This window comes from Hirundo rustica, chromosome 18 (assembly GCF_015227805.2).
Source record: "Hirundo rustica isolate bHirRus1 chromosome 18, bHirRus1.pri.v3, whole genome shotgun sequence".
Classification (NCBI taxonomy): Eukaryota; Metazoa; Chordata; class Aves; order Passeriformes; family Hirundinidae; genus Hirundo; species Hirundo rustica.
This window is the reverse complement of record NC_053467.1, coordinates 674,816-702,746: the sequence shown is the minus strand read 5'-3', so window position 1 is coordinate 702,746 and position 27,931 is coordinate 674,816. Positions and strand designations below refer to the sequence as shown.

The 27,931-nt window shown below is 58.8% G+C and overlaps 2 protein-coding genes across 2 annotated transcripts in view; one reads left to right on the top strand and one right to left on the bottom strand.

Annotated features, from left to right (window-relative positions):
- Positions 1–8,076, top strand: part of STX8 (syntaxin 8) — a 105,456-nt gene extending 97,380 nt beyond the window's left edge. The window contains exon 8 of the mRNA XM_040081625.1: positions 7,755–8,076. Within this exon, the coding sequence (XP_039937559.1) occupies positions 7,755–7,951 (197 nt within the window). The 3' untranslated portion in view covers positions 7,952–8,076. The remainder of the gene's footprint in view (positions 1–7,754) is intronic.
- NTN1 (netrin 1) overlaps positions 1–27,931 on the bottom strand; it is an 86,214-nt gene that overhangs the window by 5,531 nt on the left and 52,752 nt on the right. The window contains exons 3-5 of the mRNA XM_040081623.1: positions 16,107–16,256; positions 13,721–13,774; positions 1,514–1,588 (exon numbers count right to left, since the gene is read on the bottom strand). Coding sequence (XP_039937557.1) covers positions 1,514–1,588; positions 13,721–13,774; positions 16,107–16,256 — 279 coding nt within the window. The remainder of the gene's footprint in view (positions 1–1,513; positions 1,589–13,720; positions 13,775–16,106; positions 16,257–27,931) is intronic.

Below are 27,931 nucleotides of genomic sequence, written 5' to 3'. Positions count from 1 at the left end.
CTTTTGAACCCTTTCTTCCCTCCCTGGCCCTGCTGAAAGCCTGGGCTGCCCCGGCATCGCTCACCCCGCTGCCTCACCGCCGCGGTTTGTCCTCAAAAAAGCAAATTTGCCGCGGCTGTGGGGCTGGTTGGGGCCGTGGGGCTGTGGGAGACCCTTCCAAGGCCAGGGGGTCTGGTGGGAGCACCCCAGAGGAGCGCTGCGACTGTGTCCCCCCACCTGAGCCAGCTGCAGAAGGGATGCTGAGTGAGAGAAGAGAAGGGAAAAGCTCTTTCCAGCTCCCCTAATCCCTGCTCCGGCGGCGCCTCCGCCCTGCTCACTGCTCCGGGGGTGGGTATCTCCTGCCTGAGACGCCTCTGGAGCCAGCCACACCTCCCCAGGGCCTGCTGGAGCCCACAGGGGAGCCCTGAACAAAATGGAGTGTCAGTGGCACCCAGACCTCCAGCAGAACCGAGTGTGTCACCCAAAACCTCCAGCAGATCGGAGTGTGTCACCCAAACCTCCAACAGATACGAGTGTGTCACCCAAAATTCCAACAGATCCGAGTGTGTCACCCAAATCTACAACAGATCTGTGTGTCACCCAAACCTCCAACAGATACGAGTGTGTCACCCAAAATTCCAACAGATCCGAGTGTGTCACCCAAACCTCCAGTAGATCTGAGTGTGTCACCCAGACCTACAACAGAATTGAGTGTGTCACCCAAAACCTCCAGCAGAACCGAGTGTGTCACCCAAAATCTCAAACAGAACTGAGTGTGTCACCCAAAATTCCAACAGATCTGAGTGTGTCACCCAAAATTCCAACAGATCCGAGTGTGTCACCCAAACCTCCGACAGATCTGAGTGTGTCACCCAAAATCCCCAACAGAACCGAGTGTGTCACCCAAAATCTCGAACAGATCCGAGTGTGTCACCCAGACCTCCAACAGATCCGAGTGTGTCACCCAAAATCCCCAACAGAGCCGAGTGTGTCACCCAGACCTCGAACAGATCTGAGCGTGTCACCCAAAACTCCGACAGATCCCAGTGTGAGCTGTCGCAGGGCTGCGCCACCCTCTGAAGTCTCCTGGGAATCCTGGCGGGATTGCATCCAGGTGACAGGGAACTGCTTGCTGCTCACCCCCACAGCGAACTACATTTTAAATATTTTAAAATACTGAAAAGCTGTGGCACGTAACAGCGCGGCGGGAGCAGAGGGGACACGGCGCCGTCACAGCGCAGAAGGCGCTGGGAGCCCTTGGAGAGCACGGGTGTCCTGCAGACGCCGCGACAGCCCGCAGATGCGGCTGCGGCGCGCTCGTCCCGCGTTCCGGGGTGACGCTCGGCATCGCCGCTCCACCGAGCATCGCCGCCCGGGGCTGCCTCTGCAGAAAAGCAATCCCCAAAGGCAGAAAAGCCATCCCCAAAGCTGCGGCCACCCCGGGACCCCGGCTGGCCCCGGGGCCACCGCGGCCGGGATGCTCCTGGTCCGCATCCCCCGGGCGCCGCTGGTCCCCGGCGGAGGGGACACTCACCGTAGTCCTTCTTACAGTACTTCTTCATGTTGATCTTCAGCTTCCCCTTGGAGGCTTTGCAGTACGAGTCGCAATCTGCGCGGAGAGAGGGGGAGGGCAAGAAAACATTAACAAAACAAATCGGCCTTAAAATGAAGAAAGCGCCGTGGGGAAGGGGGCGGGGGCCCGGCTCAAAGCTGCGGCCCGCCGTGAATAAGCAGCGTGCCCGTGATATCCATCTGCCGGGCCCCGATTGGGTCTGGAGGGGGCATTGAGAAAACCCTTCCTTTCTAAAGAAAGCTGCTGACAAAGGAGCCCGTCCTCCCTCCGCCTCCCCCGGCCCGGCTTCCCCGGCCGCCTCTGTCTTCCTGGGGGACCCCGGGGCCTCCCTTATTGTGCCACCCAGAGCTTTTGAGAGCCACACAAATTCCCCCTGTTCTCCAGCTCCCGACTGGAGCCTGCCCGGAGCCCACAGAGGCCCCATTGTCACCCCTAACCCGGGCCGGTGTCAGCCTTTGGCATTCATTGCCGAGGGATTCGGGCTGGGGTCAGCCCGCCACAATGCGGGTCACAGAGGAAATTAGCGGCCCGTGAAGCATTAGCAAAGCCTTTTGGTGTCCACTCTACTGAAGTGTGCAAATAAAATCCCCCCCAGCAGGAACATTTCGTTTCTAATGGGCCCCCACCGCCGGGACACGCCGGGCTGGCCGGGAGCCTGGCACTGCCCGCTGGCACTGCCACCCCGCTGGCCACGGGCCACCGGCACGGCCCTGGGGACAGCCCCGGGACCTGCTGCCCCTGCCGAGGGCGGGCAGCGCCCTCCGGCCGCCCCGGGGCCGTGCCGGCCTGGCTGGGCTCACGGACGTGCTGCCCACGCACACCCACGGCTCCTCAGCGCCCACAGGTGCCGGAGAATCCCCCGAGTCAGGGAGCAGGGACAGAGAGGACACAGCTGTCTGCAGCAGGGGGCCTTGGCACTGTGAGAGCCCTTCGTCTGTCCCAGCACCGTCCTTCCCCAGCAGTGCTGGAGCACAGGTGTGGAACCCGCTCCAGAGCCCCAGCGGAGCGCTGGGGGTCCTTGGGAATGTGGGAATGCTGCTGGCATCCCGCAGCCAGCTCACACTGGGTGCCAAGACCAGGAGGAACCCCCTCAGCACCAAGCCCTGTGACCCACGAGTGCCCCGGCCCCTCTCACCGTGGCCGTGCGGAGTCCCCAGCTCAGCCCCACCGCTCCCCGCTGCTCCCACTCCTCGGGAGAGACCCCCCAGGACAGCCAGGCTTCCTGCTCCTCCAGCCAGGGCCAAAGCCAAACCCCGAGATCCTCCTCCTGCACGAGCCCCACTGAGATCTGTGCCCAGCTACAACGCGGCCAAGGCCCCTGCGGACCCCGATGAGCGAGGGCTCCCAGCCGCTGACGCCTCCCGCTTGCTTTTCTCACCTAGCATTTCTGAACACCGAGTAAAAGCTGAAGTGCGCCGAGGAAGGAGTGGAATTCCCTCAGAGCTGTAGGTGAGGGGATGTGCCCCAGCCGTGCCCACGTGGCGGGATGCCACCACGCCGTGGGACGTGGCTGCCTGCTGTCACTGAGCTCAGGGAACAGAAACCTTCCCCATCCAATGCGCTGCTAAGATGTTCCTGGCCATAAACATCGAAGGAAAACTCTCTGAGGGAACTGAATGTGCAGTGACCTAAGAGCCCGGGGAAGCTTCCCCTGAGCTTTTTGGGGGAGCAGGGAGTGCCAAGGGACAGACAGGCTGCTCTGCCAGGCTGCTGATGTCCCCAGGACATCACAACCTTTGTCAGGCTGTGACGAGCTGCTGCTGGCTCTCCCTGGCACAGAAATCCTGGAGCTCTGGGGATGTTCCCTGCTGCCGTCGCAGCTCAGCCCCCGGGCAGAGCAAGGGGTGACACCAGCGGGCAGTGAACACGGAGCAGGGACAAGCCTGGGAGCTCTGGCTGCACATCCGCCCTGCCCTGTCCTTCTCCTCGCTCCCCAGCCCCACGGGCTGTGCCAGGGCCTCAGCTGGTTTGAATCGAGCTGGTGTGAATCACTGGGAATCACCAGATGCCACTGCTGGTTTCCGTGGGTGGGGGATTTCCTCGGGTTCATTTCCTTTGCCTCCCTCCCGGAGAGCTCTTCTGCCTCCTGGGTGACTTGGAGACCCTCTGGGGCCTCTTTGGGAGGGCAGCTGGGATTTTTCTGGGCAGGCACTGAGCTCTGCGTGTGTGGGGTGGTGCTGCAGAGGGGATGCTGCAGGATGTGGTGTCAGTCCTGCCAGGGACACAGCCTGCTCTCCTCACCGAGTGACTCTTCAGCAGTCTGGGGGAGCTGTGCTGAGCTGCTGCTCCTCGCCGGAAAGGGATGGTGGAGCTGGGGATGATGATGGGAGGAAGGATGAGCTGTGGGAAGGGGAGGAGAGGGTGGATGTGGGGCTCGGTGACCCGTGGTGCGCTCAGGACACACAAATGGTGTGAGACTCCCGCACAGTGTCTCCCCAGATGTTTTACGTGACAAACCTGGAGTCAAAGACTTGTGCTGCCCGGCTGTGCCAGAGGCCCCTTGTCCTGCAGGTCCCTCTGGCCCCTCTCCATGAGGATCAGCCTGGTGTAACCTGCCCCCGGGAGGTGATGCCCAGCCACAAAGCCGGCTGAGAATTCCCGGAGCTGCCTGAAGGACACCTGCAGCCTGGGGGTCAGTGCCCAGCCCTGTCCAGCAGCTCCTGCAGGAGCGGTGGGGGGCAGCAGGATGGGCTCAGCCCCAGCTCCCTGTCCCGCTGTGCTGCACCAGTGTCCCTGCCTGTCCTGCTGCTGTCCTGCCCGTCCTCCTGGCCCTGGAGCTGCCCCCAACAATCCCAGGACCTCCCTGAGCCCCTCTCAGCCCGTGTCCCCCGCTGCAGGACAAACCTTGGTGACATCCAGGCCCTGTTCCCAGCCCTTCCCTCCCCGAGTTTGCTCCGCTGCAGAAAACCCCAGCGCAAATCCTGCATCGGAGCCACGAGCCAGAAGCACACCCAGCCCTCGGGGTGGGTGTTTTTGGTCAGCCCCGCATCCTGGTGTGGGGACATCCCGGGCTGGGGCAAGCTCCGCTCCTCCACTCCCCACATTTCCCGCATGAGCAGAGGCTCGGGAGAGGCCGCTGGAGCTGCTCGCTCGCAGAGGGAGCAGGTGGCGGGCGGCTGGTTCGTGTCGCTCGCAGCTCAGTAAAACGTGTCAGCACAGCCTTCAGCAGCTTCGCAGCTCAGCCCATCCCCTTGATAGAGCTAATTCTCTGGCTGGCCAGAGACTTTTCACAGCTAAACACCTTCTTTGTTTTGCTTAATTCCTTTTTTTTTTTTTTTTTTTTTCCTTTTTTTCCCCCTGCAGAAAGTTGAATTTTTTCTCTGTTTAAACATCCTCGGGGCTGGGCAGGAGGGAGGTGCTGGCGGCACAGCTGCGGGTGCTGAGTGCTGTTGCAGGGAAGACCCTGCACCGGGCGCCTCTTGCCGCGCTTGCAGCTCCAAAATCAGCTTTGAGCCGCTGCGAAAGCCACATGTCGGGAACGGAAATTAAAGGCCCCTTGATTCTGACATGATAGAGCGATTAAAGCCACATTTCTTGGCCTGGGTACCTAACTGGAAATGCAGATATGAGGCTTAGATCCCCGAGGGGATTCAGATTTCTAATCCAAATTTATGCAGCTAAATTCCTATTGATTTCCCCCAGGTAGGGCCCGAAATGCCTTTGCGGGCTGCCATCCAAAGCGGAGGTGTTGTGGCTTAGCAGGGGAGCCCCAGCCCTGACAGCCTGACCCCGGCTCTTGGGGGTGAGGGGCATTTTCCTGCCCTCCCTCCCGGGGGCTGGGGGCTCTGGGGGCTCTGGGGGCTCTGGGGTGGGGGTCTGGGTGCCCCCATCTCCTGTACTCGCTGGGGAGGATGTGCAAGCAGACTGAGGCACTAAATGAGGGTGCAGCTCCAAATATCGAGTCCTAAGCCCGTGATTCCTTTACCAGAGAGAGCAGGACTGAGAGGACGGGAGTGGGGTCTGCCTGGGGTCCCAGACACCCCCAGAGCGGCTCAGGGCTGCTTTGACTTGCTGCAATGCCAGGGGAGGCTGGTGCTGAGCAGCTGGCAGATTGCTGCCCTTTGCTCTCCCTCCCCGGTGCTCCTGGTCAGAAATCCCCTGTGCGGGAGGGGGGTGAGCAGCAGTGACCGTGGGGGACACGGCAGCTTCCAGCTCCCCTCCGGCTCCGGCCAAATCTCTGAACTTCCCCACGGGCACCCCTAAACCTGCACAGTGCTGCAGCTCCTGGCCCTCCACCAGCCCCTGCTGGGGAGGGTCTGTCCCCACCCGAGCCATGGGATTTGTGTTTCGGTGCTGCACAACCCCCAAGAGGGCCCGGGGGAGGGGGGTGCATTTTTGCACCTGAGCAATCCCTCCCTTCACCGGGAGCTGGGGAATCCCAGCTCTCAGCTGTGTCTGTGCCCAGACCCCCTGCTCTCAACCACAGCCTGGGCCGGCTCCCTGACCCATCCAACAACCACAAAACTCTTGCGGGTGCTGCCCAGAACTGCTGCAGCCCGTGGGATGCGCAGGACACCGTGTGCAGCTGCTCCATGGCTCTGCAGAGCTTCCTGCTGCCCCAGCCCCACAGGACTGAGGGCTCCTCCGGGCTGTTCAGACTCTGGAAGAGAAAATTCCAGCCCCTTTTACAAGCAGCAGCCTCACATCCTCAGCTTGTGGCTGGGGCCTGGAGGAAAAGCTCCTGGAGCAAGAGGGGGTGCACGGGGGGCTGTCCTTGGGGAGGGCAGGGGCAGCAATGTGTGTCTGCTCTGGGGCTGAGTGTGGGCTCAGAGTGTTCCCCTGGGCATGAAAACCTCTCTGAGAGCTATCCCAAGGGCAGGTGGGAGCCACATTCCCAAGGGACACAGGATAAAATGCAAACCAGCACCGGGACAGGAGAGGATGGCCCTGGAGCAGTCATGGCAGGGATGCCTTTGGCTCTCAGACCTCCGGAGACTTCCCCAGATGACCTGGTTCACTCCTTCAGCTTCGGTGTTTCCCCTTGCTTCCATCCCAAAGAATTATTTTACCATCTCCTCCCTCGGTCCTGGGGAAGGGCTGTTAGAGTCATTTGGAGAGCTCCAGCTCCGCTTGCTGCGAGCTGCTGGCTCTGGGCCTGTGCTCAGCACACGTCCTGAGGGAGGGGATGCTCTGGAGGAGCCCTCTCCTTTCCCGGAGCGTGGATGGGATCACCCCTGAGGGACGAGCACAGGGGCTGCAGCGCCTGGCTCGCAGAGCACGCCGTGACTGTGAGGGATCACTGCTGTAATTTAATTTGTGCAGGACTCCGCTGGGAGTCTTTGTCTCAGAGCTGGCTGCTTTAATGTAAAGAAGCTTTAATGAAATAGCCGAGCGAAGGCAGAGGATCCTTCCCAGGTTATTCATTCCAGCCCTGGCATCGCTTGTCCCGTGCTTTGCTGCACCCTCCTCAGGCCACTGAGTGGACAGGGGTCTGCTATCACTAAATGGGTCTGCCATCACAAAACCGGGTCTGTTATCACTAAACCGGGTCTGTTATCACTAATTGGCCCTTCCCCTCTCCCCTGGCTGTGACCCCGCTGTCCTGCACGCTGCCCTTTGCAATTACCATGTGTAAATCAGTGCCCTTAATTATCATGCGTAAATCAGTGCCCTTCATCCCTGGCCAGCTGCAGGGCAGCTGGTGTCCCCAGCAGGGTGGCCTTGGCCATCGTCCAGCATGGCCAGGGACAGCAGCTGGCCGGGGCGGTGTCCAGGGACACCACTGCAGGCTTGGGATGAGCTGGGATGAGCTGGGATGAGCTGGGATGAGCTGGGGCTGGCCCGCTCCAGCCGTGCCTGCTGTGTGACCCACAGGTGTTATCCACAGGGATTCCAGGGCCCGGATCTGTCCCCAGAGGCTCTGTGCCGAGCCGTGGTGCACAGCGAGCCCCTGGCACAGGGTTGTATTTAACCCGGTGACCGCGGTCGGTCCTTGGTCACCTCCCAGGTGGGAGCTGCAGCCCCCAGGAGCTGGCAGGGGTTTGTCCCACTGCGGTGGGTCTGTGACCGCACCTGCTGAGCATGGGAGCATCTCCTGCTCTCCAAAGCGGGCTGAGGAGCCCTTGGCACCCGCACAGGAGTGCGGGGGCACCGAGGCCAGCCCTGCCCCGTGCCGGGCTGCCACCACGGCGCTGAGCTGTGCCGCTCCCCGGCGGGGCAGCAAAAGCGAGCAGTCATTTCCACTCTCGTTTGTTCTTCGCAGACCCAAACCTTCCCCTGGGACCGCGCCGCAACCCCTGGCAATGGACGCACAAAACCTTTCCTGCAGGACGGCACCTGGCAGGAGCGCCCCGAGCCCTGACAATCAGCGCGTCCCAAAGATCCCGGGCGGCTCCGGGAATCCCGGCGCTGGGAACTCGCTGCCTGTGTCCCGGGCAGGCAGCGGATCGCAGCGGATAACGACCATTAACCTCTCCCTTGGAACAAGAAGGTGCAAATGAGCCCACAGTAGCCTCCTTTCTTCTGGCTGAGCAAGATTGATTGAAAAACAAATTGGCGCAAATAAAGCATGTAATTAGATTAAAGCCTCTCGCCTGGAGCGGTTGGAAAGCGGCAGAGAGGGATTCCCGGGAGCCCCTTCCACCTCCGCAGCCCCTTCCACCTCCGCAGCCTCTTCCACCTCCGCAGCCCCTTCCCACCTCCTCAGCCCCTTCCCACCTCTGTATCCCCTTCCACCTCCTCATCCCTTTCCACCTCTGTATCCACTTCCACCTCCGCAGCCCCTTCCCAACTCTGCAGCCCCTTCCACCTCCTCAGCCCCTTCCCACCTCTGTATCCCCTTCCACTTCCGCAGCCCCATCCACCTCCTCATCCCCTTCCACCTCTGTCTGGGGCCACCGGCCCCGGTACTCCCAGGACCCCAGCTTCTCCTGTCCCCACCACATCCCGGCGATGTCCTGGTCAGGCCCCTGGTGCTCAGTGCTCCAGCCCCGGCTGTGGCTCGCAGCTGGGTCCTGGCACGGTTTGGGTCCGTCCCTGGGAGCTCTGGTCACGGTCAGGGGGAGCTGCCCCAGCCCCCGGCCCCCAGCCCGGCCCCGCTGCAGCTCGGGGGGAGTTCACCCCCCGCCTCCGGAGCTGTCCGGTGCCGGGCTGGGGATGGGGATGAACGGCCCGAGGGGTTTTTGGTGTTTCAGGACAGCCGTGCCCTCAGCAGCTGCGGCCTTAGCAGCAGCATCCCAATTTTCCGGGATTTAAAGGGAGCAGGAGGCAGGCGATGGCTGCTGGTGGCACCGCGGGGACAGCGCAGCTGTGCCAGCTGTGCCACTGCACCGGAAAGCAAACAGTGAGCTGGAAAACTCCGCACCAAGGCGGAGTTTACAGCTCTTCCACACCAGCTCTGCCCCCTCCTCAGCCCTGTCCCGGGGGCTGCGCATTTCCTGTCCCTTCCCACAGGATTTATCCCGATGTTGAGCCCCAGGACACGTCGGGGGTGCAGATCCAGGGGTGCCCTGCCAAGAGCCACTGCCGGCACCGTGAAATACATCCCTAGGAAAACATCTGTCCTCGGGAGCCGAGCTCCCCGTGCCTGACAGCACTCCCAGCCGAGGGAAAAATCAGTTTTGTGTTCGGGGAGAGGCGCAGAAACAGGGAGCTGGTGCCGGGACAAGAGCTCTGTGTGTCCAGGGGAAATCAGCCTCTGGAAATGTCCCCGGATGGGCACAGGGAGCTGCTCAGTCCTGACTGACGCTCGAGGCTCGGCTGTGGTGGGCTGTGGGGATAAAGGGTTGCAGGGATGGAGGGATACGGGAGTGAAAGAATGAGGGTGGAGGAATGGAGGGGTTTGGGGTGGAGGGAATCGGGTACGGGGATGCAGGGATGGAGGAATGCAGGGCTCTGGGGGTGCAGGGATGTGAGGATGGAGGAATGCAGGGCTTTGGAGGTGCAGGGATGCGGGGATGGAGGAATGCAGGGCTCTGGGGGTACAGGGATGCAGGGATGGAGGAATGCAGGGCTCTGGGGGTGCAGGGATGTGGGGATGGAGGAATGCAGGGCTTTGGGGGGTGCAGGGATGGAGGAATGCAGGGCTTTGGGGGTGTAGGGATGTGGGGATGGAGGAATGCAGGGCTTTGGGGGTGCAGGGATGGAGGAATGCAGGGCTTTGGGGGTGCAGGGATGTGAGGATGGAGGAATGCAGGGCTCTGGGGGTGCAGGGATGGAGGAATGCAGGGCTTTGGGGGTGCAGGGATGCAGGGATGCAGGGATGGATGGATGTGGGGCTGCAGGAAGCCCTGCACCGGCAGGATAAGAGCACGGTGCCATTGTGCATGAAGCTTGTCTGCATTTCAGCAGTTCTGAGGGGTTGGTTTAGGGTTTGGGTTTTTTTTCCCTTCAGATTTCGGAGCTGTTTTGAAGTGACCAGGAGCTCCCTCACTGGAAGCCCCTGTCCCCTATTGTGCTCCCAGGCATTCACTGGGCACCGCCGTGAGAAACCTTTCAGGGGGAGCTGGCTGCTGCTGATCAATCAGTCAGTCAATCACACGGCCAATCCATCACCTCGCTTACAGCTGGGACAAGGCAGAGAAAGCCCAGGCAGGGCTGAATGAATTCCTCCTTTGGATGGGTACAAAGCTGCAGGCTCCCAGGCTGAGCCCAGATTTACCCCAGGGTGAATGAAATGACGATTTCCCCTCCCGACTGCGCCGCAGGGAGCCGGCAGCGCTTTGTTCCCAGGCTCTGGGATGCTCCCGGCTCTCCGCAGGGCTGACGCTTCCCCACGGCCAAGGGCTTTTCTCCCTAGCGGTGCAAACCCCTGGATTTGGGAGCATCCTCCCCGCGGAGAGCCGCCCGTGGCCCGGCCTGGCTGCTCCCCTGGCAGGAGCCCTGCGGGGAGGAGGCTGAGCCCTGCTCCCAGCTCCAGCACTGCTGATCCCGGGCTGGGCCCTGCTCAGGGAACATCCGTGCCGGGACAGGTCCCTGCTTCACAGCCGAAGGCAGCTCGGGCTGGCTCCTGCGCTCCTGTCCCCACACTCTCCTCTCCCGGCACCCTGGCAGATGTGTGGAGGCTCTTGGGGGGTCACTCCTCGTTTCCAGCTGCTGCTCCTGATGAGAAGGAGCTGTGGGAGATTTAACCCGTTCCTACTGACACTTTTCCCTTGGAGCTGTTGCTGCGGGGATGGTGCTGGTGTTTATGGAGCTGGGGGAGATTTAACCCGCTCCTACTGACACTTTTCCCTTGGAGTTGTTGCTGCGGGGATGGTGCCGGTGTTTATGGAGCTCTGGGGGATTTAACCCGTTCCTACTGACACTTTTCCCTTGGAGCTGTTGCTGCGGGGATGGTGCCGGTGTTTGTGGAGCTGTGAGCTGGGGACAGTGCTGGCTCTGCTCGGGAGGAGCTGCTGGCAGAAAAGGCCACGTTCCCAAGGGAATGTCCCGGTGCAGGAGGGCTGGGAATGAGGGACCCCTCAGCTCTCCAAGGCCCGGATCTGCAGGGGGAGAGGGATTTAATCCATGTCCCCCTGTGCCCTGGGGCAATGCAGGTGCTGGGGCAGAGCACCCAAGGGATCCCTGTCTGTCCATGGGCACGGGCTGCCAGCCTGTGGCCACCCCCTGAAATCTGCATTTTGCCTTTCTCCCTCCTGCTCACCCTGGGATTGTCCCAGGAGAGGCAGAACTCACCTGGGAGCAGAGGGCGGCTCTGCATCCCCTCAGTCTGGGCATGGGCAGGCAGAAATCAAAGCCTGGACTTTCAGACAAAGGGAAAACAACCTTTTCTAGGACAGGAATACTCCGGCTACCTGCAAGTGGTGCTGAAACAGGAGCTCCTGCTCATCAGGGAGGGAAGTTTGCCCCATTCCTGGTTCTTGGGGGAGGATTTGGGCTGAATTTTGGATACTCAGCGTGCATCCAGCTCTGCACTGGGTCTCCTCTGCCCTCTGGGAAATCTGCCACCTGCAGCCAAAGCTGCTCTGGGTCTGTGCGCCCTGGGGAGCCCAGGGATCCCTCAGAGCTGGCTTCTCCCTTTCCTGCACTTACATCCAGCCTCTTCCTCACCAGCCAGGAACAAAAGGGGCCAGAAGGACATTTGGAAGGGCCAGATCTGGTTTTGAAACTGCAGACAGGGGAAAACCACGGGGAGCTGCATCAATCCAATCACCTGGTTTTATTTAAGCCCACTGCCTGAAATCATCCACCTCAGATAATCATTCCCCAGAAAATCTGGATTTGATTCAGATAAGACAAGGACTGACTGGCAGGTTTGTAAACCTTCACCCCCCTCGCTGCTATTTTTGTTTGCCCTTTCACTGTGGTCTCTTCTGTCTGAGGGGGACCAAAAAAGCACCAGAAAAGCTCCTCCTGCCTGGCAGCAGCAACGAGGAGCAGCCCCTCCTCATCCTCCAACCTCCCGGCATGGGAGAGCATGGATGCGTTTCATCCAAACAATCCAGTTCTGGCCTGTTTTCCCAAACTGATTGGGACCCCTGGGAGTGCAGCAGAGCCAGGCAGGACCCCCCACAGCAGAGCCGAGGTTGCCCCACCCTGGCTCCAAGGCCAGCTTTGGCCCCTGGTGCAGGCTCAGGTTGGGGTGATGCTCCCTCAGCTCTTGGCCACTTTCTGTCCCTCGTGGTGAGCACAGGAAACGGAGCAGCGCCTCTCCCACGACTGGCTGCGCTCAAAGCCTCCCACTAATTGCTTTTTCCATCTTGTTTCCAAGCCCTGCTTCTCCCATAGCATGGGAGCTCTGGCTCGCAGACAATGATTTAGGGATTTGTCAAACACCCCGCGGATTTCAGCAGGGTGGAGGTGGGAGCTGGGAGATGCCAAGACACAGCGCTGCTGGATGCTCCCTGTTGAGGAAAAGGGATGAAATACAGAGGGTTCAAGCTCCTTGGACAAAGCAGTGCTTAAAAACTCCAATAAAATCCCAGTGAGAAGAATTATGTTGGGATTCTGGGCCTGTTGGATTGCTCAGCTCAGCTCAGCCTTCACTGGGCTTCCACTGGGAGGTGGCACAGGAGGCTCCTGGGGAATGCCCTGGTCCCTGGTCACCCCTCTGGGCAGGGCATGGGGGCATCTGGCCCTCCAGGGACACAGGGATCCACAAGGCACTCTCCAGGCATTTCTCATCGCTCCCAGACCATGGATAACCCTCTCCCAGCCTCCAGTCAGGGAGTCCAGGAAGGGTCCAACCCTGCTGGGATGTTCTCAGTTTTCGGCTTTATGCAATCTCAGCTGGGTTTTAGCTCCCCAAACAGCCCCTGTCCCATGGCAGGGGACAGCAGCTCTGCTGTGTTTAAAGTGTCCCTTAAATCAGTCCCACACAACCCCTGGGATCAACCTGCCCGTGACACTGGGGGCTGAAGGTGTCCCTTTGCTCCTGCTCACACAGCCTGGTGACATTCCCTGCCCAGGGATCAGTCCAAGGAGACATCCATCCCGTTTAGTACAAATCCCTTTGTTTATTAACTGCTCCTGCTCACACAGCCTGGTGACATTCCCTGCCCAGGGATCAGTCCAAGGTGACATCCATCCTGTTTAGTACAAAGTCCATCGTTTATGAACTGCTCCTGCTCACACAGCCTGGTGACAGTCCCTGCCCAGGGATCAGTCCAAGGTGACATCCATCCCGTTTAGTACAAACCCCTTCGTTCATGAACTGCTCCTGCTCACACAGCCTGGAACTGCTCCTGAGCACACAGCCTGGGACTGCTCCTGCTCACACAGCCTGGTGACATTCCCTGCCCAGGGATCAATCCAAGGTGACATCCATCCCGTTTAGTACAAACCCCTTCGTTCATGAACCCTCCTGCACCGCTGAGACAAAAGTGAACAGCTTTTACACCTCATGTCCCTCACAGCTGGGGCTGAAATGTCCCTGGAAGCTCCAGGCACAGCACAGCCTTTCCTGGGACCCTGCTCCTGCTGTCATCTCCTGCTCGGAGCCAGCCCACATGGGGGAACTGGGGACAGAGGGGTCCCCCGGTGACATGGGGGGTTCAGCCGTGGTTCCACTCGGATCCAAGGCTGGGTGACCCCCCCTGTGCTCACAGATCCAGCAGGAAAACCTCCTGCACCTTCCTGCCCTCCGAGGAACACCAATCCCTCAGGATGCTGAGGGTCCCGGTACAAACAACAGGATTTACGCCTTTGGTGCGACTAACCTCGAGGGAAATGATTGCTGGAGAGACATTTAGCACGGAGACGCTCCAGAAGGAGAGAAGCAGAACGTACCTGCGGGCTCCTCGGCGCTGCTGGCGGCCGTGGTGGGTGGAGCAGCCGGGATCTCTGCGGGACGGCCAGGGGCGCACGGCGACAGCAGAGAGAGAAGAGGACGAGCAGTTATTGCAAAGCCCAAAGAGCCTGGTCCCTGCACAGGTTCCTGCAGGTTCCCCTCCCAGCCACGTCTGCCAGCAAGGGGGGCTCCCAGCATGAACCCCCAAACCAGTACACGGCAGCTGGGGAACCGGGCATCCCTGGGGGTGCTGCGAAGGGGGGGTTTAACAAAAAAAAAAAAAATCGGCTTTTGGCTGTGTGCTGCACTGTGCCCAGCCCCTGTGGGCTGCTGTCACCGCCCGTCCCCTCCAGCTGCTGTCACCCAGCCCGGAGGCGGTGCTGGCGCTCCCCGGTGGGGCAGGGAGCAGGTACGGCTCTGCAGCTCTGCTGGGGTGCCAGGCGTGCCTCCCACATTTAAAGGAAGCACAAACACCTCTGGTGCCAATTCCCTGCTCCCTGGCTCTGGTTTGGGGCCAGCTTTGCGGAGCCGAAACCACATCACGCTCTGGGGTGTTCATTCCCAGGCCTGTGGAGAGGATGGGCTGCGGACGGAGGGAGCTGCACCGTCCCAGCTTTGCGGGGCTCTCCCCTTGGGTGTCCTTCCCGCACCTGGGGCACGGTGCCGGCATTTCCCTGCGTTCCTGGGAATCCTGCTGGGGGAGCACCCCAGCAGCCCAGTCTGACAGTGGAATTTAGGCATGAGCTGGGAGTGGGCGTCTGCCTCTTCCTGCTTGTGTTCTTGGAGAATGCACGGCCACCGGGGCAGGGTTTGAGCTCACAGGGGTGCAGCCAGCCAGCACCGGGTGGGTTTTGGGGTCACTCACCTCCGTGCAGTTAAACGCAGCACAAGACACGGTGCCAGGCAGCACCGAGATCCCAAAGCCTGGCCTGACACAGACCCCACGGGGGTCTGGCTCCTTCCCCAAGGTGTTCTTCTCTGGGAGTAGGGAATTCCGAGCAGTGAGTGACTGTGCCCAGCCCCAAACCCTGGACGGGCCATGTTGAAATCCTGGGTCTGTCTTTATTTAGTGCCACGACTCCTGAGGGAGCTGATGCAAGGAACAGTTTACTCTCTGATTTCCCCTGGCCCTGGGGAATGATTAATGATAAACCTTTGTGCACACTTGCTGCAGAGCAGGCTGGAGCCACGGCTGGAAGTCTTGGGGACAACAAGCATCTGCTTTGGGCTCTTGCGGTCCCGTTGCGACACGGGGAAAAATGAATCCCCAGTGACACCAAACCACCCTGGAATGTGTGTTGTCTTCAGCAGGAGAAGGTGGAGAAAGGGTGTCTGCCCCAGAATTTGGCAATGGCCATGCTGAGTGTGGGAGCAGACTGTGGGTTCCCAACAAACTTGGTTCCTTCAACTTCCGCTTTTCTTGCTGGGCCCTTTTCTCCTTTTAGCAGCAGGGAATCACCCACAGGGGAGCAGTTCCTCCTTCACATCGCATCCCATCCCATCCCATCCCATCCCATCCCATCCCATCCCATCCCATCCCATCGCATCCCATCCCATCGCATCCCATCCCATCCCATCCCATCCCATCCCATCCCATCCCATCCCATCCCATCCCATCCCATCCCAGGCACACTCATTTTGGTGCTTTGCTCTCTTAGGGCAGGTGGAGATGTCCCACGGGGTGCAGAAGCCGCTGGAAGATGCAGCAGCAGCAAACCCCACAGCAGCAGAGAGGGGCACGAGGCTACAGCCCACATTCCCAGGCAGTGAGAGCTCAGCAGGCGCTGGGGGATCCAGGTGTTTGCAGAGCAGATGCTGCATTTTGGGAGCTGCACCTGGTGCTTCTGCTGTTGTCTCAGGAGCAGGGGCTGAGGGCAGCCTTGGGAAGGGGATTGAAAAGCAAACCCAAGGAAGCCAAAGGTGAAACTGCCCGTGTTCCTGGGAAGGTTGTGTGAGTGCAAGAGCCCCTTCAGCAATCCAGGTGTTCTCAGCTGTGATGGCAACTCCATCAAAGGAGCAGCTCCTCTGACCTGAGCTCTGTGCCAGGGCAGCACAGCCTGGTTTTGGAGAGAAAAACCTGTTTGTAGCGATCAGCTTTAGCATCCAGCCCCGATGTGGCACCCCTAAATAAATGTGCTCTGGGGACACCTCTGTTCCGTGAATCCAAATTGAATTCCCAGCAGACTTGCACTCTCAGAACCCCCCAGCAAGGCAGGTGAGCTGCTTGGGCCACGTTTGGGCAGAGTGGAGTGCGGGGGTCCCCGGGCAGCTCCTGCCCCCGAGCGCTGGTGGGGTTCAGCAGCCCCCCAGCCTGGGCAGCTGCTCCAGCAGGATTTTAGGGGTCAAAACCTCTACTCCACAGACACGGAAAGAAGATCCACCTACTTATGCAGGGCGCGATGGGGGAGCGGCTCTGCTGGTAGCCCTTGGCGCAGCGGTTGCAGGTGATGCCGGTGACGCCGTCCTTGCAGGGACACTGGCCCGTGGTCTGGTTGCAGGTCTGGCCGGCGGCACCCACGGGGTGACAGTCGCACTCTGCGGGGGGACACAGGACAGCAGGATCAGGGCAGGGTGGGCACAGCTGGCACAGCTGGCGGGGTGGCATCGGCAGGGCGGTCATCCCGGCACAGGCTCCGCACCTCCGGCAAACCCCGGCGTGACCCGGGACAGAGCTGGCATTCGGCACAGGGGCTGGGGACAGCGCTGGCGAGGGGTGGCTCTGTCCCAGCCCCACTGCGGAGACAGGAGCCCAGCCAGGACGGCTGATCCTGGGGATGGATCCCATGGACACAGCTCCTCACCCCACGAGTGCTGACATCGGGAGCTGGGAGTGTTTAAAGACAGGGAGCGGCGCCCACTGCCCGCACCCAGCGGCTCCGACCTCCCCGGGCTCGCGGGAGCGCTGGCAGGGCTGGAGCTGAGGCACAAACCCAGCCCCCGGGCACGCCGAGCTCAGGCAGGCAGCAATCCCTTCCAGAGGGCTTGGGAATTCATTTCACGTGCACGCCAAGAAAAAAATCCAGCCGGTCCTTTCAGAGCTCTCGCTCGAACCCTTCCCGCTGAGCAGCATCCCCGGCAGCTGGCACCACGGGCACAGGAAGGAAATGCCCTTGTGGGATGGAGGACCTGCTGTTCCCGGCCAGATGGATGCAGCCTTGACGGCAGAGCTGGGCAGATGTGAAGGGTTTGGCAGGGGATGCAAATACTGCACTTGAAAACATTCACCCATCTCATTTCCCACAGTGGGACTCCACCGGCGCAGCTGGTTTAGGGGGAAAAAATTTTTAAAATAAAGAATTTTTTTTTTTAAAAAAAAAAAAAGGCAAGAAGAAGAAAAGCCAAAAGCCACCAAAAAAAAAAAAAAAAAAAAAGGCATCAGGGCTTGTTATCATCACTGCTCCAAAAGGATTAGGGCCTCGCACATTTGTTAACAGCCCTGATTTCTAAGAGCTGCAAGCGCCGTGCCAGACTGTGGGCTGCCCCTGCTGAGCCGTGGCAGGGACAGGCAGGCAGGAAAGCTTTCCTTTTCTTCTGCAGCATCCTCGGGAAGGAGCCGGCCAAATCCCTCCCTGGAGAGCACTGATCCCTCTCCTCCTGCCCCTCAGGGGAGCTGGAGACACAGCCAGAAACAGGGGCCAGGGAAAAACCATCCCACCGCCTGGGCCCTGGAGGGGCTGCGCTGGGGTCAGCATCCCCATGGGAGCAGTGGCTCCAAACCCCCAAACTGGGCACATCCCCCCCGAGAGGGCTTTTCCTGGGCCCTGCAGCGCTGCTTGGTTTGCTCTGCAGCCCCCTGGCTCTCAAACACCCCGAATCTGCCTCCTTTGGGCCAGCAGACCACATCCCGCATTGCTTTGGGGTTCCCAAGTTTCCGTGTTTGGCTGGAGGTTCCCTCCCAGCCACCCCAGCACGATCCTGCTCCCTGCACCGGCAGCTCCCAGTTTGAGCCTCACTGGCAGCACCTCCCAGGCTGGGTTTGGATGGTGCCTGGAGCAGCCCCGCACTGGGAGGGCCAAATTCTCCCTGGGGACATCCCAGAGCTCCAGCAAACTGCCACCAGCCCTGACCCACCAGTCCTGGGTGGGAAGAGACAGAGCCTTGCCAAAACCCGATGGTTTTTCACATGAGAGGGGAAAAAACTCCCTCAAGAAACCGACAAAGCTTTTGCTTCTTTCCCCCTCTTTCCACAACCCTTCTGATCTGGGGGTTTTGATTGAAAGTCCCTCTCTCCCCGCTGCCCTGAGCGCTCCCTGGGAAACTGCTGCTTGCAAACCTGCCCACAGCAGGAATCTCCTTTTCTAAAGCTAATTTAGACTGGAAAGGTTTTAACGTGAGATCAGCGTGGCTGGTGATGAGCAGAGCGATGCTTAGGTGGGAAAACCCTCACGATGCAGCCCCGAGGGAAGGCTCAGGTAATGCTGGGGGAAGGAAAAACGCGTTAAGCGAAGGCCTGGAGGAGGAACAGGAGAGAAAAGAGCTAAAGAAGAGCAGGGAGTCAGGAGTTGATACAGAAATAAGCAAATCAGGGAAGGGTTACCCAAGGAGAGGCAAAGGGCAGGAGGATGGGGATGAACTCTCCTCATGTTCCAGGCATCCTCTCCTGCGAGGAATCCCCCCATGGGAGAGGATCACCCTCATTTCGGCAGGACAGCTGGGACCAGAGAGGGAAGCGAGGGAGGGGAAAGAAGCCTTGGTGACGAGGGAGATCCCCGGACTCAGGCTCTGGGGGGCCGGGCTGGGAGCTCAGAGCGCTCCTTGGCCAGCACATAAATAAATAAATCGCGCTGCCGCTGCTTCCCTCCCTCACGGGGTTGTTTTCACAGAGGAATCTCTCTGGGGTTGTCTCCTGTGTCCCCAGGGCTGCTGTGAGCACTCTGATGTGTCCGGGTTGATGTGCCCGGGGTGTGATGTGCCTGGGGCGATGTGATGTGCCCGGGGTGATGTGATGTGCCCAGGGTGACCCAGGGACTCGCGGGCCGGGTGAGATCCCGGCCGGTCTCTGCCAGCTCGCTCTGCCACACCGTGGGGAAAATCCTCTCGGGGCTCTGTGTCCCCCAGCGTCCCCCTGGGCCCCTCGGGCACCCCGTGGTGCCCGGTGCGTCTTTGTGCCCCCAGAACTCCGGGGAGCAGCGGCGCTCCCGGCAGCGCCCGCAGATGTGGATTTGCTGTCCCCGTCCTCGAGAAACTGAACCAGCGCCAGCAATTAGCAGCAATTAAAGGTAATTTACAGTTCCCCGGCCAGCGCAAACACTTGCAGCCAGCAATTACAGGCTCTTCTCCTTCCCCAGCCACGGAGGGCCGGGTTGCTGGTGCTTGATGCTGATTTTCCCGATCCGGTTCAAATTCCTTTGGGCTGTAACCCCAAAGTGAGGGGAGTCTGCAGCAGGATGCCAGCGGGGGGTTATTGGGGCAAAAGCCCCTTTGGCACAGCCGCTGCCTTTCCCATGGGCACCTCGGGACTCACGGAACACCTTTGTGTTCCTGAACTTCCCTGGCTTTCATCCCCGAACTTCCCTGGGTTTGTGGATTTGTTCTTCACCCAGCGAGGTGCAGAATTTCAGCAGTGCCGGAGCTGAGGGCACTCTGTGACGGGACACGAGAGTGTGCGGGACATCCCTGAGATGAGGAGGAGGATAACACGAGGATTTTCCTCATGCCTTGCCTGCAAGGATCACCGCACAGAGGAGGAGATGGGAGAGAAGCAGACGGGGATGATGCTGGAGCAGGAAAAGGGGGTGTCTGCACTCTGTCAGAGCATACCGGGGAAGGAAATAACTCCCAGGATTTCGTTTGTTCAGAAAACCTTTAAGAAAAATTTATGCTGAGTGTCTGTGGCAGAGATTCCTAGTGAAAAATGAAGTTATTTTCTTTGTTTGCTTGGTTGAAAACGTGGCTGCGGAGGAGAAAACAAGGAGCAGGAATCTGTGGGGAGGCTTTAAGGGGCAGTGAGAGCAGCGGCGGGGGTGCTCTGCTCCCAGGAGCTGATTTTCCCGATAAAATAACCATGGCCTGGAAAGCAGGGAGCTGGGAGCACTCCCGGGGGAGCACCTTGAGCCCGGCAGCTCCAGCTGTGAGGAGACCACGCCGCTCTTTGCGAGACAGAGCCGAAGCGGCCGGGAGGATGAGGGGAGAGCAGCCAAAATCCGGAGCGCAGAAGGAGGCATAATTGGAAGGAGGGAACAGGATGGGCTCATCCGCGCTGAAGGGTCCCAATTAACCGCATCCACTCCAGGAAAAGATCTGGGAGTCAATGAAACATCTGGCTGATTGCAGCGGAGCTCGGAAGAGCCGCGAGATGGGAGGCTGCGCCGTGAAAAGGGGGGGGAGAGAGAGAAACTCTGAATTCACATCAGGGCGCTATAGAAATCAATAGCACGTCCTCAGCTGGGAGCTGGCGTGAAAGGCACGGAGAGCGCCCACGGAAAAGATCGGGAACGCCTTGCCAAGAGACGGTGGAGGGCTGCCAAGCAATGCGCAGCGCCGGGAAGGTCAGACAGGTGCTCCTCTTCACCGCTCCTCAAAGCCCGGCGACAAAGGGACATTGAGGGCGCTGAAAAGGCAACCTTCTCGGGGATAAAAGGGAACGCTGCTCTGCACCGCGCGTAATTAACTCGTAGAACTCCTGCTACGAGACACCGTGGCAAGGGCCCAACAGGATTAGATAGGGCTCTGAATGAGAACATCTGTAGTTACATTAGCTGGGATTAATATATATACGGATATAAGCGCTGCCAGGCAGGAGATTTCCCCCGGGGCCAGGCTCTGCAGAACTGGCTGCCTTGGGCTTTTACAGCTCTGTCTGGAGCTTCCAAATCAGCTCCTCTTTTCTGTACGAGCCTGCTGGGGCAGAGCATCGCCCAGCCCAGCCCAGCCAGGGACGCCTTCCTGCGCTTCAGCTCAGGCTTGGGGTTAAAAACCACCTGGAAGCATCCCGGGGCCGTGCTTGGGATAAAAGAGCCCCACGGTTTTTCGGTTCAGGTGGTTGAACTTGCTGAGATGGTTCTGCCCCACCGAAGGTTGACAAATAGCACGACAAAATTGCAAATATTTCCGCAGCCCCGGTGTTCGGGCGGAGGCATTTCCCAGCCGCTAATCCTGCCCCACACACGTGTGGTGAAAGGTAAACAGAGGGATAAATCTCCAGGCTCAGCTCTCCTCGAGTGTGACCTTTATGGAGAAGGTGCCTGAGAAGATCTGCATTTTTTGAGAATTAGCATCTTCCTGTTTTCGGGGAAGCTGCTTCCTTGGGAGGCTTTCAGGGTGATGAAAAACCCTTTTGCCTGGACAAGAAAAAAAAAAAAAAGGCTGGGTTTGCCAGATTTCCTCTTGTCACCCTCGTTGGGCCAGGATCACAAACCTCACAGGGCTCCAGATCCAGCCTCTGCACTGAGCAGGGGCCCAACAATGCATTAACCTGGGTGAAAAAACACCTTCATTTACAATAATCATTGATGAAGGCTCCTGCATCCAGAATTCACACTCAGCTTGAAGTACGAATTCAATCCCAGGTAGCCAATGTGCCTTAGGTGCGCATTTATATTCAACCAGGCTTTAAAATGCTTTTCCAGAATCATGGCCAAAAAATTGCTTCCCTTTGGTTGCTTCCCTTCTTTTCTCCGAAGACTTAAACAGGAATTTAAAAAAAAAAAAAAAATGTGGCTACAGAGAACTTGTGCTGGAAAAAAACGGCAACAAACCCAGGTTTGTCGTCAAAATGTCAAAACAAATTCAATTTAAATTCTCCTGTTGCCTCAACAACGCGTCCTGATGCAGCCAACATGTCTCGTTCAACCTTATGGTTTAGTGTTTAGAGGGGTGGTTCTGGCATTATTGCTTAACTGAGGAGGTTTTGCTGTTGTAGAGTTTTTTGGGTTTTTTTTCCTGCACCACCATCTTTAGGAGCTCAGGTACTTTAAATCCTGCTCGCTCTGAACGCATCTTCCCAGGGAACTCGAGGTGTGAGAATTCCTGGATTCCCCGCCAGCTGAAATCCATCCCAGAGGTGACCTTGCAGGGGTCCCGAGGAGGACAGGATGTTTTCACAGCTTTTCTTTAGCTCCTGTCTTTGGGAAACCAACCCAAAACAAGCAGGGCTCCTTCCTTTGGATACCCATCCCGGTTACTTGTCCATGGATCAGGGAGCTCCGAGCTGGACCTGTGCACCTGAGCCCTGAGGAGAGCTTTGTGCTGGCCCTGGGGACATCCCGTGGGGATGGGAGAGCCCCCAGGCACCGCCAGAGCATCTCCAGCGCGGGCAGCACGTCCCGCAAATCCCACGGATTTACGGTGAAGGGAAGCTGGCATTCGGTGTGCACCCACCCAGTCTGGCCCCAGCTGGTTTGCAAAGCGGCTCGGGGGTGGAAATTCTCCGTGCTAACTCTGAATACCGATAACGACTTTAAATATTAACCATTGACCGCTCTGAGCCCCGCAGCCTGTCTGCCACACGGGGAGCTGGATTCAGCCCTCCAAGGGATCGTGTTCGTGCTCGGTGTCCCTCAGCACATTCTCCCGGAGATTTAAAGGTTTCTTGCCAGCAGAACATGAATTCCTCCTTTTATCGGGCAGAGCCAAACAATCTGTGGGTGTCTCCTGCTGTCCCTCCTCCCGCGCCGCTTCTCAGGGCTCTCCCGTTTCCCCTCCTGCCCTGGCGCTCGGGGGAGCCAAGGGCTCTGGTGCCCTGCAGTTTGGGCCAAATTTCACAGATCAGACCTTGGCTTTGTCTCCTCCGTAACAAGGAGCAGACGGGGCCACAAAGCCTCCAGTGAGCCGGAGTCGCCGCTAATCCGGAGGGGCCTTGGAACCCCGGCAGTAAATCCACGTTTTGGGCAGGGGCACTGCGGGCAGGCATTAGTGACACACACAATGGGACAATTATGGCAGCGCTTCCCCGAATGCTGGAAAATTCCCTCGGCCCAAAATCGTTCGAAATTCCCCAGTCCCCACTTCCCACGTGATTCCAGCAGGGCTGGGGAAGCTGCCAGGGATGCTGAGGTGGAGCACTGGGGTTTCCTTCACCCCACTTTGCTGGGGAGACCTGGGATTTGTCGTGGGGGGTGCCATCCCTTTGATTTTTCCATCGGAAATGTCGGACCGGCAGGGGCAGCCCTGGCCAGGCCGAGAGCAGCAGCTCACTGGGGCATAGTGGCCTCGTGGTTCTGAAGCAAAACCCAGCTCCCCCTGCTCTCGTGGGAGATGCCGCACGAGCAAGAGTGGGTTGGGAATGCCGTTATTGAAGGGGAAAAAAAAGAGAGGCGAAGTCTTCCTGCTCCTGATGCGTTTTTAGCCTGGCTCTGGAGGAAACGAGGTTCCTACAAGCGCATTCTCCCGCTAATAATAAAAATCAAATCTGGCAGCGGAGCAGAAGTCTCGGGGATAATGAGGATGCCACAAGCCTGGGGGAAAGAGGCAGTGGGGAAGGTGAGGGAGAAGCTGGAAAAGCTGTGCAGGAAAGGATCCTCTCGGTGTGCACAGCCCTTGTGGGACACCAAAACGTCCAAGGTGGGGAGAGTCCCCAACACCCCAAGGGCAGGGAGAAACCCCAGAGAGAGCTCCTGGGACACAAATCCCAGCCCCTCGTTTGGGATGCTCTGAGAAGCATCTGTTTAACTGGAAAAGAAATCCTTTCCTACCAGAGAAAAAAAAAAAAACCAAAAACAAACAAAAACCTTTTTTCATTTTAGTAGGCTGAAAACCAGAGTGTGGGGATGAGCAGGGCTGAGCTTGGGTTTAATTCTCAGGATCTGAGAGCCTGAAGCACTTTCCACTCCTGAGAACTGGTCTGAAGCAGGAAATTATCTCAATTATCGGAAAACATTTATGGGGAAGGCAAATTATTCCTTTTCTTTCCTCTGTCTGGTGGATATGCAAAGGTCTGGCTGTGCAAGTGAATTTAGCAACTTTTGTCCTTAGCCTGAGACCAGCGACGGAGAGCCGGGGTTTAGCTGGGTTTTATTTTCTTAATAGGGTGCAAATTCCCCTCTATTGTGTCACCACTTCTGACAAACCACATCCCGACCTGCCCTCCGGGATTGCTCCTGGATGTTTCTCTGCTGGAAACCCGAACCCAAAGCCCAGTCTGGAAGGTGGCCGGCCCCCAGTTTATCCAGTAAACCCCTCCTGGGCACCAGCATTGCCAGGATGCGATTTTTCAGGAATGCGGGGCCGGCTCTGGTCAGGGAATCAAAGCTGTCTACATTTTCCTATTCGCCTGGGTCATCCACACGCGTGCCAAGGACTGGGACTCGGCTGTGAGCTGTGTCTCTCCTCTGAAGGTGCTGAGGTGGTTCCCATGTGGCAATGGAGATTCCAGCTCCTTCTGAGGGCTCTGAGCAGCCTCCTCCGTGCTCCTCCCGGCTCCCTGGATTCAGGAGTGCCTCGCCCCGAATTCCACAGCTCAGCAAACCCTGCCCGCCCTGCCTCGCACAGAGGCAGCTGCCTGATCTGGTGTGTCTGCCCATCCATCATCAAAATGTGGATTTTAATGGATTTTTAAAAAGCTGGGAGGTGCCTTGTGTTGAGCTTGAGTCTTACTTGAACAAAAAAAAGAAACCACCGCTTTTGGTTTCGTTCTACAAACTCAGAACAGCGTGAGAGCTTCAGTGATGCTCAGGTCCCTTCTTTTCTCAGCCCAGGAGGGTGAGTGGTGCAGCTCTGCCCCGGGTCCTGGCGGTGCCGTGGAGGAGGTGACACTCGGTGACACTCGGTGACACTCGGTGACACTCGGTGACACTCGGTGACACTCGAGCTGCCCCAGGACACTCCCACAGCGACCTGTGAGCACGGACAGCTTGCGGCTGCATTCCTAGAAACCTCCTGCCATGGTCTGTGTGTGTGGGGCTGTTGTGATGACAAGTTTTAGATGCAGAGGCCATAAATCAGCTCTCGGGGTTTGCAGTGATACCGATATGAGGAATTGTGGGGCTGGTGTGACTCAGGCACAGCCACTGGCAAATGCGGGGTGGGAATGCAACTAGCAAATGGATCCCGTGGCAGTGGAGGAGACTCTCCGCAGTCCTGGGGAGAAATTAAAACCTGTGCTTGGCAGATCGATGCCTGGAAGTTTGGAATTTCTCCAGGGATGTGATTTCTCAGAGATGACCAAGCCCTGACCCAAGAGCCCAAGCCAAGCCCTGCCAGCACCACGAGCTGGCTCCTCTCTCGTCTCAACAGCAGCTCCAGCTGGAACCCAGAGAGCAGCAAAAGGAAGGGAAGGAAGTTTGGCCACCAGGGGCAATTCCCTGGAGAGAATTCCTGGAAAGTACTGCCTTGGAGTTTGCCTTAAAACCACAGGGAGAGATGGGCATCAAAATGAGGCAGCTCTGGAGAGGGGAGCAGCTCCCTCAGGCTGCACTTCAGCCCCTCCTGAGGTGAGGCCAAGGGCAGAGCTGTGCTGGTCCCAGCGGAGCCCTGAGGTGGGGAAAGGCTGGGGACAGAGCCCTGAGGTGAGGAAAGGATGGGGACAGAGCCCTGAGGTTGGGAAAGGATGGGGACAGAGCCCTGAGGTTGGGAAAGGATGGGGACAGAGCCCTGACGTTGGGAAAGGATGGGGACAGAGCCCTGAGGTTGGGAAAGGATGGGGACAGAGCCCTGAGGTTGGGAAAGGATGGGGACAGAGCCCTGAGGTGAGGAAAGGATGGGGACAGAGCCCTGAGGTGAGGAAAGGATGGGAACAGAGCCCTGAGGTTGGGAAAGGATGGGGACAGAGCCCTGAGGTTGGGAAAGGATGGGGACAGTGCCCTGCAGGAGCCACCACTGCTGACCCCCTGGCCCTGCTGGTCCTGCTGACCCTGCTGCCCCCCTGGCCCTCTGGCCCGGGTGTGGGGATCCAGCCAGGCCATCCCAATGCCTTTGGCACCACTCTTCAGCTGGGAGCTCCTCTGCCTGCCCCACCCACCATCAGGAGACATCTCCAAGGCTGGAGGGATGCTGACCACGACTGGAACCATGGACAGAAGGGTGTCCCTGCCCTACAGCGGGACACCAGCAGTGGGACACCTGTGGTGGCAGTGACCCCATCCTCAGACTCTGCTGTCCTCCCCTCGCCACCTCCTGCGCCCCAGCTTCCCAGCGGGACCCGGCCGCAGGAGCAGCGAGGTTCCGTCTCCCCTGGCCCAGGCTCCAGGGAACGAGCTCTCAGCTCTAAGCTGGTCACGCAGCTCCCTCTATAGTCAGTGGAGAGAGACAGGGACTGGTGCCACTGTCCCTGTCACCGGGGGCTCTGCTGGGCAGCACCCAGAGCCAAAGGGGTTTGGGTTCTCCCTCACTCAATGCCTGCGACTGGGTGGGGAAAAACCTTTTATCTGCACCCATGAAATCAAGGCCGGGAGGCTGAGCCCAGGGGGACAGATCTCAGCTCCCTGTGCTCCAGCCCAAACCGCCTCCAAGATGCAAATGTCAGGGGTTGACCCTTGGTGGGGGCAGGCCAGGATGGGCAGGGAGGCTGGGAATGCTGTTTGGGGTTTGCACGAGGCACCAGATCCTCCAGCACAGCTGGAAAACTCCCCAGGCTGCGGCAGCACCAGGCACACAGACAATCCCATTTCCTCCCAAAACATTGAGCCCTGATGAATGTGACCTCTCCAGGTGCCAAATCCTGCCCTGCACGAGGGGTTTGTGCTGGCAGCCTCAGCACAAGCGCATGCAGAGCACGTCTCGTTTGTCATCTCTTCATCAAAAAGTGTGCAAAGCCTCTCCCCGAAGTGCAGAGCTGTTTTACAGCCAGGCTATAAAACCCTGCAGACTCCCCACTCCAATGGAATTAAATTAGTGCCAATAATCTGGCAAATATCAGGAGGGAATTTAATCAAAAGAGCCAACAGCAGGGCCCTGATTTACAGCGGCCCATGACAGAGCGGGGTGGACGAGGGTTTGCAGGACCCAGATGTGGAATTTCACTTGCAACATCCTTTGGAGCAGAGGGAAAGCAGAAGGAACTGGAAGCAGGGCTTCAGCGTGCCGGGAGCTCTGGGTGATTTCTCAAAAACCAGGGAGGAAAGAGGAAGAAATTCATCCTTGTCTGAGTCCGAAAACATGAACATTTCTTCCTCCCCGAGTTTTGTTGCTTCCCGGGGCTGTGCGATGTGTGTGCCAGGACCGAGGGCATCCCGCTCCCCCTCCCGCTGGGATGAGCCCACCCACCCCTGGAGGAGGAGCAGCGGGACCCAGGGTCCGTGGCTGGGGCAGGGATCAGCTGCAGTCTGACCTCGCAGTGCCAGGGGAGCCTGGGTGTCCCAGGGCTCGCCTGGCCACCCACCCGGAGCAGCCACATCCTCCGTGCCCAGCTCCGTGCCCGGCTCCAGCCTGGCAGGCTCTGGCTCGCCGCCAGCCGTGCCGCTCCGTGCAATATCCCCGCTCCATCTGTCATCAATTCCTCTGCCCGTGGTTTGCAGCCTCCGTGCCACGGCCTGCCTGGCATAGCCCTGTCCCAGGGCGTCTCCGACAACTTCCAGGCTTTCACCGTTTCTGTGAGGAAAACCACTGGAAGCAAGCAGGGAGCAAAGCACCTGGCAGGGCTGGGAAAAGCATCCTCAAACCCCAGCTCCTTGTGCCTTCAGCTGCACCGCTGATCCCAGCTTCAGACCGTTACGAACGGCTTTTGTTTATCAATTATTCAAGGTTTGGCCGTTGGAAGCACGCAGCCCTGAGCTGGGCAGGGGATGTTGCCCAGCTCTGCTCTCTGCTCACCTTTCCCTGCCTGAGCCTCACCCGCGCCCTGCAACACGTGCGAAATTCTGTGGAATTCTCCTTTTCTCCAAGTTAAAAAGGAGGAGGCATTGTGCAAGCATTTCTGCAATGTCATGTTCCTGCATAATTACCCAAACCGACCGTTTCAAACAAGGCAGCCCCAGCCTCTTTAATTTGCTGATGCTCGACGTGCTGTGAGTTGAGGCACCTCGTGCATGGGATGGAGTGGGAGAGAGGAATGCGAGGAGAGGCAGCTTAGCTGGATGTGTCTGTTAGGCTGAGTAAATGGAGTTGAATTAATGAAAAAAATTGTCTCTGGCAGCTCTTTGCTGCGAGATCACCCGAGATCTTGCTCGGGTGGGTGGGAGCCACGAGCTCCTCAGCAGCTCCCAAAGCACCGGGGCTCTCTGAGATGCTTTTATTTAAATTTGTTATGTGTGGGACATGGTCAGAGTGATGTGATGGATTAAAGAATCAGGTTTTATAGAGAAAATATAGAGGGGAAAATAGAGAAAACATAGTGA